This window comes from Eschrichtius robustus, chromosome 17 (assembly GCF_028021215.1).
Source record: "Eschrichtius robustus isolate mEscRob2 chromosome 17, mEscRob2.pri, whole genome shotgun sequence".
Classification (NCBI taxonomy): Eukaryota; Metazoa; Chordata; class Mammalia; order Artiodactyla; family Eschrichtiidae; genus Eschrichtius; species Eschrichtius robustus.
The window spans coordinates 45,218,255-45,234,040 of record NC_090840.1 but is presented as its reverse complement, the minus strand read 5'-3'; the positions used below and the strand labels follow the sequence as shown (position 1 = coordinate 45,234,040).

General features: G+C 34.8%; 1 protein-coding gene across 1 annotated transcript in view; it reads right to left on the bottom strand.

Moving 5' to 3' along the window:
- The window catches only part of INTS8 (integrator complex subunit 8), a 47,112-nt gene that overhangs the window by 17,738 nt on the left and 13,588 nt on the right, over positions 1-15,786 (bottom strand). The window contains exons 9-15 of the mRNA XM_068525843.1: positions 13,549-13,649; positions 12,991-13,132; positions 8,425-8,495; positions 7,865-8,040; positions 6,581-6,714; positions 4,857-4,967; positions 3,158-3,359 (exon numbers count right to left, since the gene is read on the bottom strand). Of these exons, the coding sequence (XP_068381944.1) occupies positions 3,158-3,359; positions 4,857-4,967; positions 6,581-6,714; positions 7,865-8,040; positions 8,425-8,495; positions 12,991-13,132; positions 13,549-13,649 (937 nt within the window). The remainder of the gene's footprint in view (positions 1-3,157; positions 3,360-4,856; positions 4,968-6,580; positions 6,715-7,864; positions 8,041-8,424; positions 8,496-12,990; positions 13,133-13,548; positions 13,650-15,786) is intronic.

Genomic DNA, 15,786 nt, shown 5'->3' with positions numbered 1-15,786 from the left:
GCTGAACAAATTAAAAACAATAGTTACAGATGAAAAAATAGAAATACACTAATATTTTATACTTTTCTCTAGAAAGTTTAAGGTTTCCCAATAACAGGTTGCCACAGTCCCCACTATTAATCAACAAAATTCTCTACTAAGAACACCTTAAGATGCCTAATACTCTACTGTGGAAGTCTGGGAGTTGGTACCCAGCCTCTACAAATTTATAATTTAAATGAGCAGAGAGGGACTTCCCTGGTGGTCCAGTGGTTAAGAATCCGCCTTCCAATGCAGGGGGCGCGGGTTCGATCCCTGGTCAGGGAACTAAGGTCTCACATGCCACGGGGGCAACTAAGCCCACATGCCGCAACTACTACTGAGCACACAGGCCACAACTAGAGAGCCCGCGTGCTGCAACTACAGTGCCCACGAGCTCTGGAGCTCACATGCCACAACTAGAGAGAAGCCTACGGGCTGCAACTAAGACCCGACGCAGCCAAAAATAAATAAATAAATGAGCAGAGAAGAACCACACAAACAAAACAAATATATAATGGTATGGTATAAACTTCTAGCTATTTAGAGCACAGAAATAGGTAAACCACGTTTAAAGCTGTAATAAATCCATGTTAATATGTTTTTCATTTTTTAATAATTTTTCCTGATTAAAACATGATAAATATTCATAAGAGACCAATCATTCACTCATTCAAAAAATACTTACTATACCTGTAACAATTTTAAATAAAAAGATATGGGGGAAAAAAATCACTCAGAATTGTTTGACCATTATTTCCTTTGAAATAAATAATTATTAAATATACCTTAAATACACTGTGAATTTTTGTAGCTCGAAGTATGTAATACTCAGGTTTTAATGTATTTCAAGAAAGAGGAAAAGAAACCCAATGAATACTAAATAACAATGTTAAAACTTAAAATGGGGAGAGCTATTAAACTTCTTGAGTACCTATATTTTTCAGTCTTTCTAAAAAGTCTTTGCCTGTGGCTATTTGTTTATATCTCACTTTATCCCAAAAAGCAACTGGAGATGACAAAAAAGAGACACAGGAACACACCAAAATTAAGTAAAAATACATTATTTGCATCATCTTCTTAAAGAAGGAGTGAAGATAGAAGTAAATTTAACATCCCAGTGTACAACATGTCACTGTGCATTGTGCACCATACACTTTGCCAAAGGAAGGCCAGACAGCATTTGGCTCCAAGGCGTCCTTTATTCACTGGGCATCTCTCATTAGTGAGTCCACAATGGTTCTTAAAGAAGAATCAGCATCTAGAGAGTGGGGTTCAAACGTTTTCTTGTTCTTCCTAACAGTACATCCTTTCCTTCTCATTTCAAACACTGCTTATAACACAAACTACGGGACAAATAGATGAACATTCAGTAAGTTAGGGGAGAGAAGGAAGAATGGAGGGAGGGAGGGAGGGAGGAAAAGTGAAGTGAACTCCAAACTACTCAAAGGCCAAAAAGGTAGTACAATGAGACTATAATTATTTGAAGGCATTTCCAACCATTTCAAAGAGTAAAAGCACAGGCTTAAGTTGGCCTGATGAGTTCAAAACACAGTTCCGTCTCTTACTTCATGACTTTGGCCAAATTCTTTAACCTTAGTTTCTTGATTTACAAAACGGGGATAATTAAATAAGAAGCTACTTCATGAAGCTGCTGCGAGGACTAAATCAGTTATGCACCTAAGCTCTCAGAAGAGTGTCTGACATGTAGTTAGCACTCAATAAATGTTAGGGTTTTTAAAATTCGTTTTGCTTTTCATTTTAGAGAACCAATCTTCAACCTTTAAAAAGAAAACACTCTGGGGAATTCCCTGGCAGTCCAATGGTTAGGACTCTGTGCTTTTACTGCCGAGGGCCCAGGTTCGATCCCTGGTAGGGGAACAAAGATCCCACAAGCCGCGTTTAGAAAACACTCTGTTGACAGTTCGTATATATTAATTAGATCAATTTTTATTGTGATACTGAAGGGCACTGATGCATTAAAACTCAAAGGTATTCTATCTACAGAGTGCTAAAAAGTTGTAATTTCTTCAAGAAATCACAATGTTATAACAAATTAATTCAAAAGACCCCAGAGGGCCAGCAGCCATTTGTTTGGGCACATTATTAGGACCTTGCTTTACACTTCAATTGTACTATTTACAGTATTAAATGTGTACAGTATGATTGAAATGCTCTAAATATTATTAAAACATGTAAAAGAAACTGCTTTAACTAAGCAAGATTATATGTAACAGATGATAATTCTTATGATAAAAAAAAATTCTTATGATAAGCTCCTTTTCATAATAAGATCTTTACATTTAGAACTGGACAGTCAAAATCTGTTCCTAAAGTGACCACAAGTGACTTCCTGACCCACAGACAATCATGCTGAGGGCTGTCTATGGCAGCTATGAGGAAATAAACCTTCAACATGCAGCTTCAAGGACATTTTGAATCTTTTAACAGAATATCTTAAAATTGCAATATAGTTTTTGTAGTGTGTTGAATGCTGTCCCCTCAAAATTCATGTACACCCGAAACCTCAGAAGGTGATCTTACTTGGAAACAGGGTTTTTGCAGATGTGGTTAGTTAAAATGAGGTCATACTGAATTAGGGTAGACCCTAAATCCAATGACTGCTACCCTTACAAGAGGAGAGGACATGGACACACACACACACAGGAGAAGGCCACGTGAAACAGGGAAAGACTGGAGTGATGCAGCTACAAGCCCAGGAACACCAAAGGCTGCTGGGAGCCACCAGAGGCTAGGGAGAAGCAAGGAAGGATCCTTCTCTAGAGCTTTTAAAGGGAGTGTAGCCCTGCAGACCCCTTGATTTCAGAAATCTCATTTCCAAAATCATGAAAAAATTCATTTCTGCAGCAATAAAGACCCAAAGCAGCCAAAAATAAATAAATTTTAAATTAATTAATTAATTAATTTCTGGTACTTATTTATGGCAATCCTAGGAAATTAATAATTTCCTACATTTTCCCCAATGTTTTCAAGTGAACTCCACATCTGAATTCTGTTTTAAAAGACAAATAATTTTTTCATAGATGGTAAAAAGCCCAGTAAATATTCTTTTAGAATATTCCCTACAGTTACTTGAGTACTAAATTTCTGAAATTTGGCTTTGTGAAAAAAGTCTTACCAGGAAGCCTCATTTCCAGATATCCTCGCACCCTACTAATAAGATCAGAAGGCGGTCTCTCTCCAGATTGCCCTGTTCCAGCTTCATGTGTATGAATATCCAAAAGCAGCATCTCATTCAGCATGACCTGACGAAGTTTTGGTGAGAATTCTGTCACCAACTCCAAACAAGCAGCAAAAAGCTGTTTAGCATGGGAAAAGTCCTATAAAAAGAAACAGCAGAATAGCCTGAATCACCTTTCCTCTGGAGTCAAAAAATACGTCTTTATAAGTACAGAACAAAGAGGAGAAGAATTAATTTAAATGGTTAACACTGGTTATCTTGGGAGATGAGGCTAGACTATCATCTTTTTATCATCTCTGCATTGTTGATTTATTCCAATAAATACTTAATTCTTCTGTAAATTTTTTTTTTTTTTTTTGGCTGCACCACACGGCATGCAGGATCTTAGTTCCTCGACCAGCGATTGAACCCGCGCCCCCCACAGTGGAAGCATAGAGTCCTGACCACTGAACCGCCAGGGAATTACCTGTAATTTTTAAAAAACATCCAATAAACAATCAATATAATATACATGCTATATTACTAAACAAGTTTTACATAAATTATAAAATAACAAAACTAGGGGACTTCCTCGGCAGTCCAGGGGTTAAGACCCCACGCTTCCACTGCAGGGGGCACAGGTTCGATCCCTGGTCTGGGAACTAAGATCCCCCATGCCACGCAGCGTGGCCAAAAAAAATTTTTAAAATAACAAAACTAAAAGTTTTATATAAATATTATATACATATATCATACAGGTATAAAATTCCATGATTAAACACCCTTCTCCACCTAAGATAGTCAGAATTAGACCTTACCCCCTTCAACAAGGTTCCACATTCTAAAATTTTGCACACAACCCTATTAGCCTATATAATTGACTAATAAATAAATCAAATCAGCTATGATCCAAGCCCTTTCCTACACATCTCTTTCTAATTTTTCCAAAGAGTAGCCTTCGCTTACTCTCTCCACATGATTCCTTCACTCGTACAATATGCCTTCTATCCCCCACATCGTGAAGAAGAAATAGCTCTTACTAAACAAAGATCTTCTAATGGCACAATCTACTCAATACCTTTCAGTTACCTTACTGGACTTAGGGGCTGCAACCCAGTACTGTCCATTCCCTTTTCTTGACATCCTCTATCCCCTTAGCTACTATGACCCCACAAGTCTGGTCTTCATACCAGACTCTTTCTCACGCCACTCTTTTTGGACCCTGTGCTGGATCCCCTAGGTTCTGAATATTCTCCCAGGGTGATCTTTGATGATTTCCAAATCTGTATTTCCATCCCAGATTACTTTGCAAATAGATCCTTATGTAAAATCTACAAAAGTAATTTTAATGATTTTTGTTTTTTTCTTTAGCTTAGAATACAATCTTTACTAACTGAACCCTAAATACAAATAAGAACTATTCAAGTTCTCTAGTTTTTTAAAAGAAATAGAGTAGTAGCCATATGTCCAAGACCATTTTCGTATAGTTATGAGGGTAAAAGGAAAAAGAATAAACCAAAACGCCTTTTCAAATATCCTCCTAGGCCTACAACTATGATTTTAAGATCAGGAAAACACAACTGATTCTGATTCCTGGCTTCATGCTAAATTTACAAAGCATATTCTTAACCAGACGTCAATGTATGCTTTTACTCACCTTAACAGTACTGCAGTGTAAACCTTTGGCCATTAGAATGTAAACCAAATCTCTTGTTAAATTGTCTTTGATTCCCAGGATAACACCACTATAGACAGAAGGTATTTCCCACTAGAAGAAATAAAAATCCACAAATACACACACATAAAGCCAAATCTAGATAAGAATCTTTCAGTAATAGTCAACCCCATTTAAAAAATCATTCAAAAGTCATTTTTGAAAGAGAAAGGAAAATGACAGCTGTATTGAAATGCTAATCAAAATGAACATAATCACTATAATAAGCTAGTAATAAATAATTAAATGGATTGGAACTTTCTGAAGGATAGCCTATAGAAATAAAGAAGGAAAAAAAAATTCTAGGAGTTTAATACGTATTAACTCATATGATCCTCACGACAGTATTAAGTAGGTACTATTATCTCCATTTCACAGATGAGAAAATGGAGACACACAGAAGTCAAATAACTTGCCAAAGACTATACAGCTAGTTAAGTAGAGAGCTGGCATTCAAACTCAGGCAGTTAGTACCAGAACTCCTGCTCTTAACTATTATGCTATATACTTGCTCTCTATTTAAATGAACACAAATAACAATGTCAATGCTAAGAAGCCCAACTAAGGTTCAGACCAATTTTTCATTTCACTGCACTTTTATGTTCAAACCCCACAAAATATACAGCAATTTCTTGCTGCTTTTTACTACATATTCAGCAGAGGAGGAGTATGCAGTTAAATTAGAAGCTCTACCATAGTACTTTAATTTCACCTGTATCTGTGGACTGTTTCCCTTGTATCTCAAGCTACATTCCACTGCAATGTTTAAAAAGCTATTTTCATTTGCACTTTCCACACAGGAAAACTTAAATAGACAACTTCAGAAACATTAGCTTGGCATTTTTAAAAAGAATATCTAAAGCCAAAAATGTTCTAAAAAGAAGTTTTAATGAAGTGGTTCTAAACTGTAGGCTTTAGACTCCAAGAAGATATGAAAAAACTAAACCAAAAATACTCTGTAAGCACACAGCAAGTATTAGCTCCAGACTGCATAAATATTATACCTTACACACATATTAACAGCTATACTGAAAATGCATGTAGGTATTATGACAACAAATGAAATATAAACTCATTTTTTGTTGTTACTGATTTAATAGTATCTTTTTTGGATATTTCATATTTTCTCTGTCAATGGATGTTCAAAGTACAATTACTCTCATGTGCAGGTCCTTCACATTGTTGATGAATTGTTGACAAATAAAAGGGGTTCTTATTCCCAAAAAGGTCAGGGAACAGCTCTTCTATGAAATTACATCAGAAAACAAGGATAATTTTCTTATCTGTTCTTTTTTTTTTTTCCTGGCTGCGTTGGGTCTTCTTGCTGCACGCGCGCTTTCTCTAGTTGTGGTGAGCGGGGGCTACTCTTCGTTGCGGTGCGTGGGCTTCTCATTGCGGTGGCTCCTCTTGTTGCGGAGCACAGCACGGCACGGCTCTAGGCACGCAGGCTTCAGTAGTTTTGGCACGCAGGCTCAGTAGTTGTGGCTCGCGGGCTCTAGAGCGCAGGCTCAGTAGTTGTGGCACACAGGCTTAGTTGCTCTGCGGCATGTGGGATCTTCCCGGACCAGGGATCAAACCCATGTCCCCTGAATTGGCGGGCGGATCCTTAACTACTGCACCACCAGAGAAGTCCCTTCTTATCTGTGCTTAAGAGAGGGTTTTCTTACCTTATTAGACACTGTCCAGAATTGGCGCTCTGAAGTCATACCATGTAATTCAATTAAAATCTGTCGAATCCTCCAGGGATCTACTGACAATATCAGCTGATGCTCCAACTGGCCAATGTTGACACTTGCTGACGCTAAGAAAGGAAGGAGAGGTTTCCATTTAAATAATGATTTGATTCAAAGGTATACATAATCCTATAAATATGAGAATGGTAATTTACTGAGAGAAATTGTGCATGTTTATAAGTATTATAAGTTAAAAGCATCTCTCATCTTGAAAACTGATTTATTCAACTTAATGCAAATTATTTTAACTTCACTCTCATATAGAAAGCCTAACACAATTTTTATTATGTCTTCATTTAATAAATGAATGCATTTAATAAAGATAATGAAAATAAAAACATAAAAATCAGTAACTGGTACATGGAAAGAATTATGTGGGATATATGGAAAAATTTAACTTGTATAGACAGTCTCCTACTTTGGAACATACTGTGTTAAAAGCACATATAAAATGTTTTGAGCAATAAACATTAAGAATGTGTTTTCTGAAGGGGAGAATGAGGAGGTGGAGGCACTGCCTTCCCCAGAAAACCAAGAATTGATCATTAAAATCCCTCACTACAACTCGGCTTTCAGATATAGTCTTCAATAATGCATTTCCAGCATTTTATCTGTGTTAATATTATTCTTTCCCTTTACACCTGGACTGTCAAAGCAGTTTAAATCTAATGAGGGTCAAAGCAGCTAAAAGTTCGTTCAGCCAACTGAATTCTCTGTCTCCCCCATATTAAGTGTTGAAGCTTGTATTCCTTATTAATGAGCAGCACTATATTTTCTACTTATATTTATAAAATAAGAGAAAAAAATGCAAGAAAATCATCAAATAAATAAGGCAAAAATGGCAATGTTACCAAAGCTGAATGTTTAGCCAGAAGACAGGATCACGGTGATATACAGGCTGAAATGCATGCAAGCCTGTACCTTTTATTGTTCTCAACCACTCCCCTCCCATCCTCTTTTACCTTCAAGAACACAGCAGCAGAGTTACGTGGGTCTACTTCCCCAGCTAAAATCTTTTATGTATCTAGGCCTATATCTCCATGAACCAGAGACTCAGCAGAGTCCCAAGACTTAACTGCTTAGACAGAAATATGACTACAAAAGACAGGTAAATGTCTATTAATTACCAGCATTCGTGTAATCTGAAACAAATTAAGAGGATATCCTCAAATACACTGAGGGGCAGAATGTGCCAACATTTTAGCTAGCAGAGCTAACCTGGGATATCATAAAATGAAGTTACTGGTTTAATGCACAGATTTACTCTAGGGGATCTCTTCCTCATCTGATCAACAAGTAGCTTTCGTTCTTCATCTTTCAACAATGTAATGAAAAGCTCATGTGAAGAAATCATGAAAACATACTGCAGGTCTTCCAACCCCAGACACACATTCCTAGATCAGTAAGAAATATTATAAAACAAAAAAGTGTATAATTTTAGTTTGGGGAAAACAATCATATTAACCAATTTTTATTAATAAACTGTTTAAAAAGCCACCATTCAATAACTGCACAACAATAATTTGAAACAGCTTTTAAAATTTCTTTTTGGTCCTTATTTAAAATTTGTGATTTCAATGCTACAATATACAAAAGGAGTAACTGACAGAATCCTAAGTTTTATGCGACTACATGAATCTAAACCATAACTGTTCTTAAATACCAATTATTGCCTGGTTATAAGATAGGCAGGGCAAATCCAAAACAATAAGGAGTAAAATATATTTTTCTCACAGGACTAAGTTCAAAATTAAGAAAAAGAAAAGAAAGGCACTTACTTTAGAAAAGCTGCCATGTTTCCTTTCAAAGAATCTGAAGCTTTTTCTAAATTTATTGATCTTGAACATACCTAGGAATTTGAGTAATTTTTATTTGAATATGGGTACTTTAAAATAATTATACTACAGTCTGAAAAGTTTAGATTTAAAAACAACTGAATTTTCCTTTCAAACATTATCAGTCACAGATTTGGTTAAGAAATTTAAGAGATGAGACCAAAGAATATGCAGTAAAGAATAATCTATTTAGCATACGAACAAGTCCTGCCAAAATTTACAAAGTACGTTGCCAAATTAAATGGAGTGATAAATTTAAGAATCAGAAGTTCCTGTCAGAAAAGTGAGAAAAGGGTCATCTTAGATAGTTGAAAAGAATGATCGATAATAGTTAAAGTATATAGAACCAATGGTTAAGAAGATAACCAAGGTTTAAAAACTAAACAATGAAAATAAAGAGTAACAGAAACCAGCTATGAAAATATTAGTTATCTAAAAATAATATCCTTATAATATTATTGAGTTTATTAGATTAGGCTTCCTTCCCACATATTATTTACAAGAAGTCAAAAAATATATATTATTAGTGTAAAAGCTCCCTAACCTTAAGAAATTGTCAAATATTCTCTAATATGTTGACACAAAAATTAAATTATATAATGTTTATAGCAGCATTATTCGTAAGAGCTAAAAAGTGGAAACAACCCTAAAGCCCATCAACTGATGAATGAACACTCAAAATAGACACTGAAGAGCATATCCAGTCAATGGGATACTATTCAGCTATAAAAAAGAATGAAGTACTGATACCCACTCCAACATGGATCAAATTTTTCAAGTTTTCAACATTAAATGAAAGAAGAAGTATTTATATGACATGTCCAGAACAGGCAAATCTACAGAGACAAAAAGTAGATTAATAGTTGCCTAGGGTTGAAGGGATTGAGGGAAAATGGGAAATGACTGCTAATGGATAAGGAGTTTTGTTGCAGATGGGCGGAGAGGAATGAAATGTTGTCAAACTGGCTGAGGTGATGGCTGCACAACTCTATGAACATACTAAAAATCACTGAACTGTACATTTTAAATGGGTGAATTGTATGGTATGCGAATTACATCCCAATGAAGCTATTAAAAGAAAAAAAGGAATAATAGTATTTTTAATTACCATGCTCAGAAACAGTATCTTAGAAGTACTTTGCTCAGATGAATAGGTCATGCTATCAGTATATAACACATCTGAGCATCTTGGAGTATGTACAATATATTCACATTCTAATAATTTTGCCCCACTGTATACATAATTAAGTTTGCTACCATATGTAAGATCTTACGATAAATAATACTTTAGTGTCCTTTCATGAGATTGTTTATTCAAATATAGAGATGCATTGTACATGTGTCGTCATGTGTTCGGGAATATGTGGTGACTCCTGATAAGCAACATAACAGAGATGTTATGTGAATTCACCTCAACTTTTTAAAAATGAAAAATATGAAATAGGTGACATCTCTACAGATGCTATAAACACTGAAAAGATAACTAAAAACATTAATATTAATCAACTTAAAAATTTAGATAAAGTGGACAAATTCTTAGAAAAGAACTTCTCAAAACTAATCAAGAAAAAAGAACAGCAGATGAAATCACTGAACTTGAATCAATGCCAAAGATCTTCCCACAAAAAATATCTCCAGGCCCAAATACATCATTGGTAAATTTTACCAAACACTGAAAAAAGCAATGAGTCCATTTTCTTTTCCAGGCAAAAAGATATGATCCATACCTCAATTTATTTATGAGGCACACATGACCTTAGTAACAAAATCAAAGACAGGACAAGAAAGAAAAAAAACAGATGCATCAATCTCACACACGAATGTAAAAAAATCTTAAAGTATTAGCAAGCCAAATCCAGCAATATATATTAAAAACAATCATAACATGACCTAAAACTAATACAATGTTACATGTCAATTATATCTCAGTTTAAAAAAAAGATCACAACCTAGTTGGGTTTATCCAGACAAGTTACTTCAACACTTAAAAACTAATATACTTCACTACATTAACCAATTAGAAGAGAAAAATTACGTGCTTATCATAATAGACATAGAAAAAGCATTTAATAAAATCTAAAAATAATTCATGATTTTTTTAAAAAAAGAGCCTTCAGTGAATTAAGGATAAACAGAAACTTCCTTAATCAGATAAGGAGTAACTGTAAGAAAAACCTATGATAAACATCATTCTAAACAGTGAAAGAGTGCAAGCTTTTGAGACTAAGAATGAAACCAGGAAGCCCATCAGAGCCCTTTCTACCAAACATTGTTCTGGAGATCATTGTCAGCACAGTAAGAACAAGTACATAGAAATAAAAATGAAAAGGCTAGACAATGAAAAAACCAAAATGCATTATTTACAGATAAAGACTATTTAGAAAAACAAATGAACCTACAGATAAACAGAATTTTTAAGAGTTTAGCAAAGTAGCTGGAAACAAAATCATTATACAGAGTTCAACTATACCTCTATACCAATGCATAAACTATTTTCAAGTTCATAAAAAAAATAAAAAGACTTCTATGGAAAAATTATAAAGCTTTAAAGGGCATTAAAGAATGCCTAAATAAATCAAAACCTACACCAGTTCACAGATTAGAATACTCAATATTGTAAAGACACTAACTTTTCACAAATCGGCTTTGAAAGGTAATGTAGTTCCAAACAAAAATCCAACTGGCTTATTTGCGGAACTTGACAATCTGAGTCTACTGTCGACAAGAAAACGCAAAAAGACGAGCATAACCAATACAACTTTGAAAACCAAGGTTTGTACTTCAGATGATATCAAGACAGGGATACTGATGTATGGGTAAACAAACAGAAAAGTGGTACAGAACACAGCCCAGAGACAGGCCCACACACGTATGGATACTTGGCATTCAAGAGAGGTAGTACTGGAGATTGGTAGAAAAAAGATGGAACTTTCAATAAATGGTACTGGAACAAGTGAGGAAAAAAATGACATCAGACCCCATACTTCATGTTAATACACAAAAATCAATCATAGGTGGATTAAAGACCTAAATGTGAAAAGAAGGCTAAGCTCTAGAGCTTTTAGAAGGTAAAATATACGACAATTTTCACGACTACAGGATATGAAAAGCTTTCTTGAACAAGACACAGAAATCCACTAATCTTTTCCTTTATGGAAAAGACTGATAAATTTTATTATATTAAAATTAAGAACTTTTAAAATAATAAAAAGTTAAATAAAAGAGAAGTGAAACGCAGAAAAGATACCTGCAATATTTAAAACTAGTAAAGGACAGAATATATAAAAAACTCCTGCAAAAAAAAAAAAAAAGACAATTCAACAGAAAAATGAGGCATACCACTTGGAATGGGTACCTCAAAAGACAAAATCTGTATGTGCAAAAAATAAATGAAAAGCTGCTAAATTCCTCAGTAATAAAGGAAATGGACATTAAAAACCTCAATAAGATACCATTATACCATGACCCTGACAGGAAATCTGACAATACCAAGTGCTGACAAAGATCCTGACCAACGAGAACTCTCATGCATGCTAGTGGCAAAAACATTTGGAAATTATATAGTAATATTGCAGATAAACCTTCTCCAGGAATGTAACAGATAAATCGTATGTGGGTGCACCAGGATTTATGTACAGTATGTTCCAAGAAGCACAATAGGCACAAATTGTAAATAACACAAATGTCCATCATCTTAAGAATAAATAAATAAATTGTGACATGGTCATATAATGTTGTAACACCTTACAGCAATGGAAAAAAAAAACTGCATCTGCATACAACTTGAAAAAACATCTCAAGTATGTTCACTGAGAGGCAAAGAATTTATTTTGTATGATTTCATTTATGGAAAGTTCGAAACAGGCAAATTAAAGAATATTCTTTAAGGGTACATACAAAGGTGATACAACTGTAATGAAAAGCAAGGAAATGATTATCACAAAACGCAGGACAGTGGTTTCCTCAAGGAGAGGCAGAGAGGGTTTGGTAAGGAGCATAAGAAGGACTTCTAGAGCACTGGCAGTGTTGTATGTTTAGAACTAAATGGTATTAATTGTACTCTATGTACTCCTCTCAAGGTCTATTACATTAAGACTATTAAAGAAAGAGAAAGATCCAGTAGAAACACAGATTCTGGAGCTCACATGAGAGGCAAGAAGTATGATCCAAGGGTTTTTAGTGAGCAGGTGACTGAAGTTTTGGATGAGAATAAAAAGTGATATGAGAAGTTAATTGAGCCAAGGACAAAACTTTTGTAAATAAAAACATTAAAGGGAGAGCAAAAGAGAAGTCAGTGGAGGACTAAGGAAAATCCAGTGATGGAGGAGAACCAGAAAAGAGCTCCAGCAGAAGACAGGGTTGGAGATCATGGTCTATCAGTAGTAACATCTATCAGCCAGAGAGGCAAGTCAGATGAAGACAGAAAAGAGGGCACTGGATTTGGTAGCTAAGAGATCACTGGTAAACTTAAAGCAAAATTATAAATCAAAAGGGGAAAAAACATCTTACCTCAAGAAGAAAGTCTATTTTCTCTTTATTAGGTCTAAGAAATAGCTGGTTAAATTGAACACCAATCGCTCTACCTTCCAATATATCACGGACCGTGTTACAGGCACAGACTTTAAAACAGATTTCATCTAGAGCTTCATTTCTGTAGAATACAAAAGCAGATACATTAATTTTTTTTAATAAAAAGGAATATATTGCAAAACTAAAATCACAAGAATGAGCCATTTATTCTTGAGAGGTAAGATCTTACGATATTCAGGCACGTTAGTAAATACCTAAGTCATGGGAAGTTCTTGAATTTATCAAGGGACAATTTAGCTATACAGATTAGGTAACAGAATCAAATTCTGCTATGTAAATTTTTTTTCCCCAAGCACTTTTAAAATGGATTAGATGAACATTAAAGTGGCTCCTCTGGCCACGTTAACTTCGCATATACTAAAAAAAAGTGAAAGTATTGTGTCAGACATACAGGTAGTTTGGAGGGATGTTTTTGATAAATCTGAAATGCACACTTACCCTTTTATTCAAAAATCAAAAAGTAATTCACTTCCTTACCCCTGTTGAGCTTTCTGAAAGAGCTCTCTTAGGACTGACTGCCGGAACTGCACAGGTAAACTGAAGGTTAAATTGTCTTCAGCGAAAATCTTTGTTACCTCCTAGAACACAGACACAAAATTGCATCCATTTCAAAGATCATGAAAGAATCTTTCCCAAAAAAAATTTTTTAATAAAATTTAAAAAGTCTTTCTATAATAGAACTTACACAGTGAAGAAAATCATTTAAAACATCTTGCTAGGAAAAAAAAAAATCTTGCTAGGAAAATCTTCTCTTTCTAAAATTTTAAAATTACATTAGATACAAATAGCACCCCCTCACCCTTTTTGAAAACTGAAGATCAAAAGGGAGAGGTGAGAGAAGAATCAATGAATAAGAAGTAATTCAGCTATGTTATTAGAGAGAAAGTTTTTAAATTCTTCTCATCCACTTTAAATATGGGTTCAGGGACTTCCCTGGTGGTCCAGCGGTTAAGATTCTGCACTTCCACTGCAGGGAGACTAAAATCCCACAGGCCGTGCAGTGCAGCCAAAAAAAAAAGGGGGGAGGGGTTCATACAACAAACTTTTTAAAACACTAAAATAATTAATTAAAAATAATTCATCTAAATATAACCTGTTAAGAAACTATTCTAATCAATTTAAATGGTTTAAAATATATTATTTAGTGAATTACAGAAACACCCACATTATTAGAGTCTTTTTCTGTTCTTTATCAACTCTTTATCTCTTTATCAATGGAAGAGAGAAAGAAGGGGTGATAGTGTGGGGATTTCTGGAAACAGCTAAAGCTAATCAGCTCTACCACAAAAGCACTGACAAAAATGGTTTCAAAACTATAAAGCAACCACTGTTTCACCTCCATAGCAAAACATAAGCTACACAGGGGCAAGTAAGCCACTTCCTAAATGTGAGAAGACATATTTGTTACAACTGTTCAATAACTACTTCATCAGCACAAAACAAAAATATACAGTTAATACAAACAGAATCTTATTACCAAAAAACAAAAAAACAAAAAAAGGTAAACATGATTTCTAAGATACTCCTGCATACATAACTGAAGTGATAAATTTCAGAGTTGCAACAAAATTGCTCTTTCCCCCTTCCTAGCTACCCATTACACTACTTTCTGAGTGACACATTTTGGCACTTTATTGTATTCACAGTAATATGTGCCTATTTATGACTAATATTTCCAAGGTCTTGTTTGCACAGGTCTTACCATTCCAGGGACCTTCTTAAAGATTCTATATCTTATCATAATTGATCCCCACCCTCCGTAAGCCTGTACTAGGAATACATAACTGAAAGATCTCTAGTGTTTAATAACTTCATCTGTATCTGAAATCTATCTTCAAGAAAGTTTAATTTTCTTCCCTAGGGCAAAGCAGAATTTGCAAAAAAGAGGCCAGAGGGAGGAAGAGGAAGTACTTATCCCCTCTCTTCTCTTTTCTCTGAAAAAAAATAAACTCTAGTTGAGAAGACTGAACTAAAAACCTAGGCTAAAAGTCCGTTTGGAGACACAAAACTAAAGGTATGCTATAGCTTTGTCATTTCATAATTTCTGTTTTGAATTAAATAACATGAAGGCACTGTTCACTTCCTAGAATGAAGGCTTTCCAAAAAAGGTTTTAAAAGTACAAATTCTAATTCCCAGTGATTTTCATCACAAAACTAAAGATATATACACAGAGGGTGCAATAAAAATCTCAACAGACTAATTTAAGCCCTTTTCATGATTAAAACTGAGATGATGACCAGACTCCCTGGCAAAATGGGCTATGTAATAGACTATCCAAACCTACCAAAACCGCTCTGCTCACGCTCTCCTTCAGTCTTAATGTTCGCAGTGGCTAATAAGGCAGGGTTACGAGGTCATACTTTCAGATCAGACACAAGACTTTAGGCTCCATAAAACTAAAAGTTCTCTACCTGTAATTTTAAAACTTAAAAGTTCTGCCTACAGAGTTTCTTATAGAATGTACTTAAAATGGGCAAATGCTATACCTTCAAGAAAGGATAATATCAATAATGAGTCAACATCTGTCCAGTGCTTTGCCTTAGAGTTTATAAACTATAACTTCTCATTTGATTCTCATAAGAAGCTTAATTATTAAAACTATATTGCAGGCCAATCTGACAGTCTGGCTTGCCCTAAATGGCACAACTGTAAATGGTGGTGTCAGGATCTGAACTCAGCTGTCTGGCTTCCAGTGCTTTACCATTACACTATTG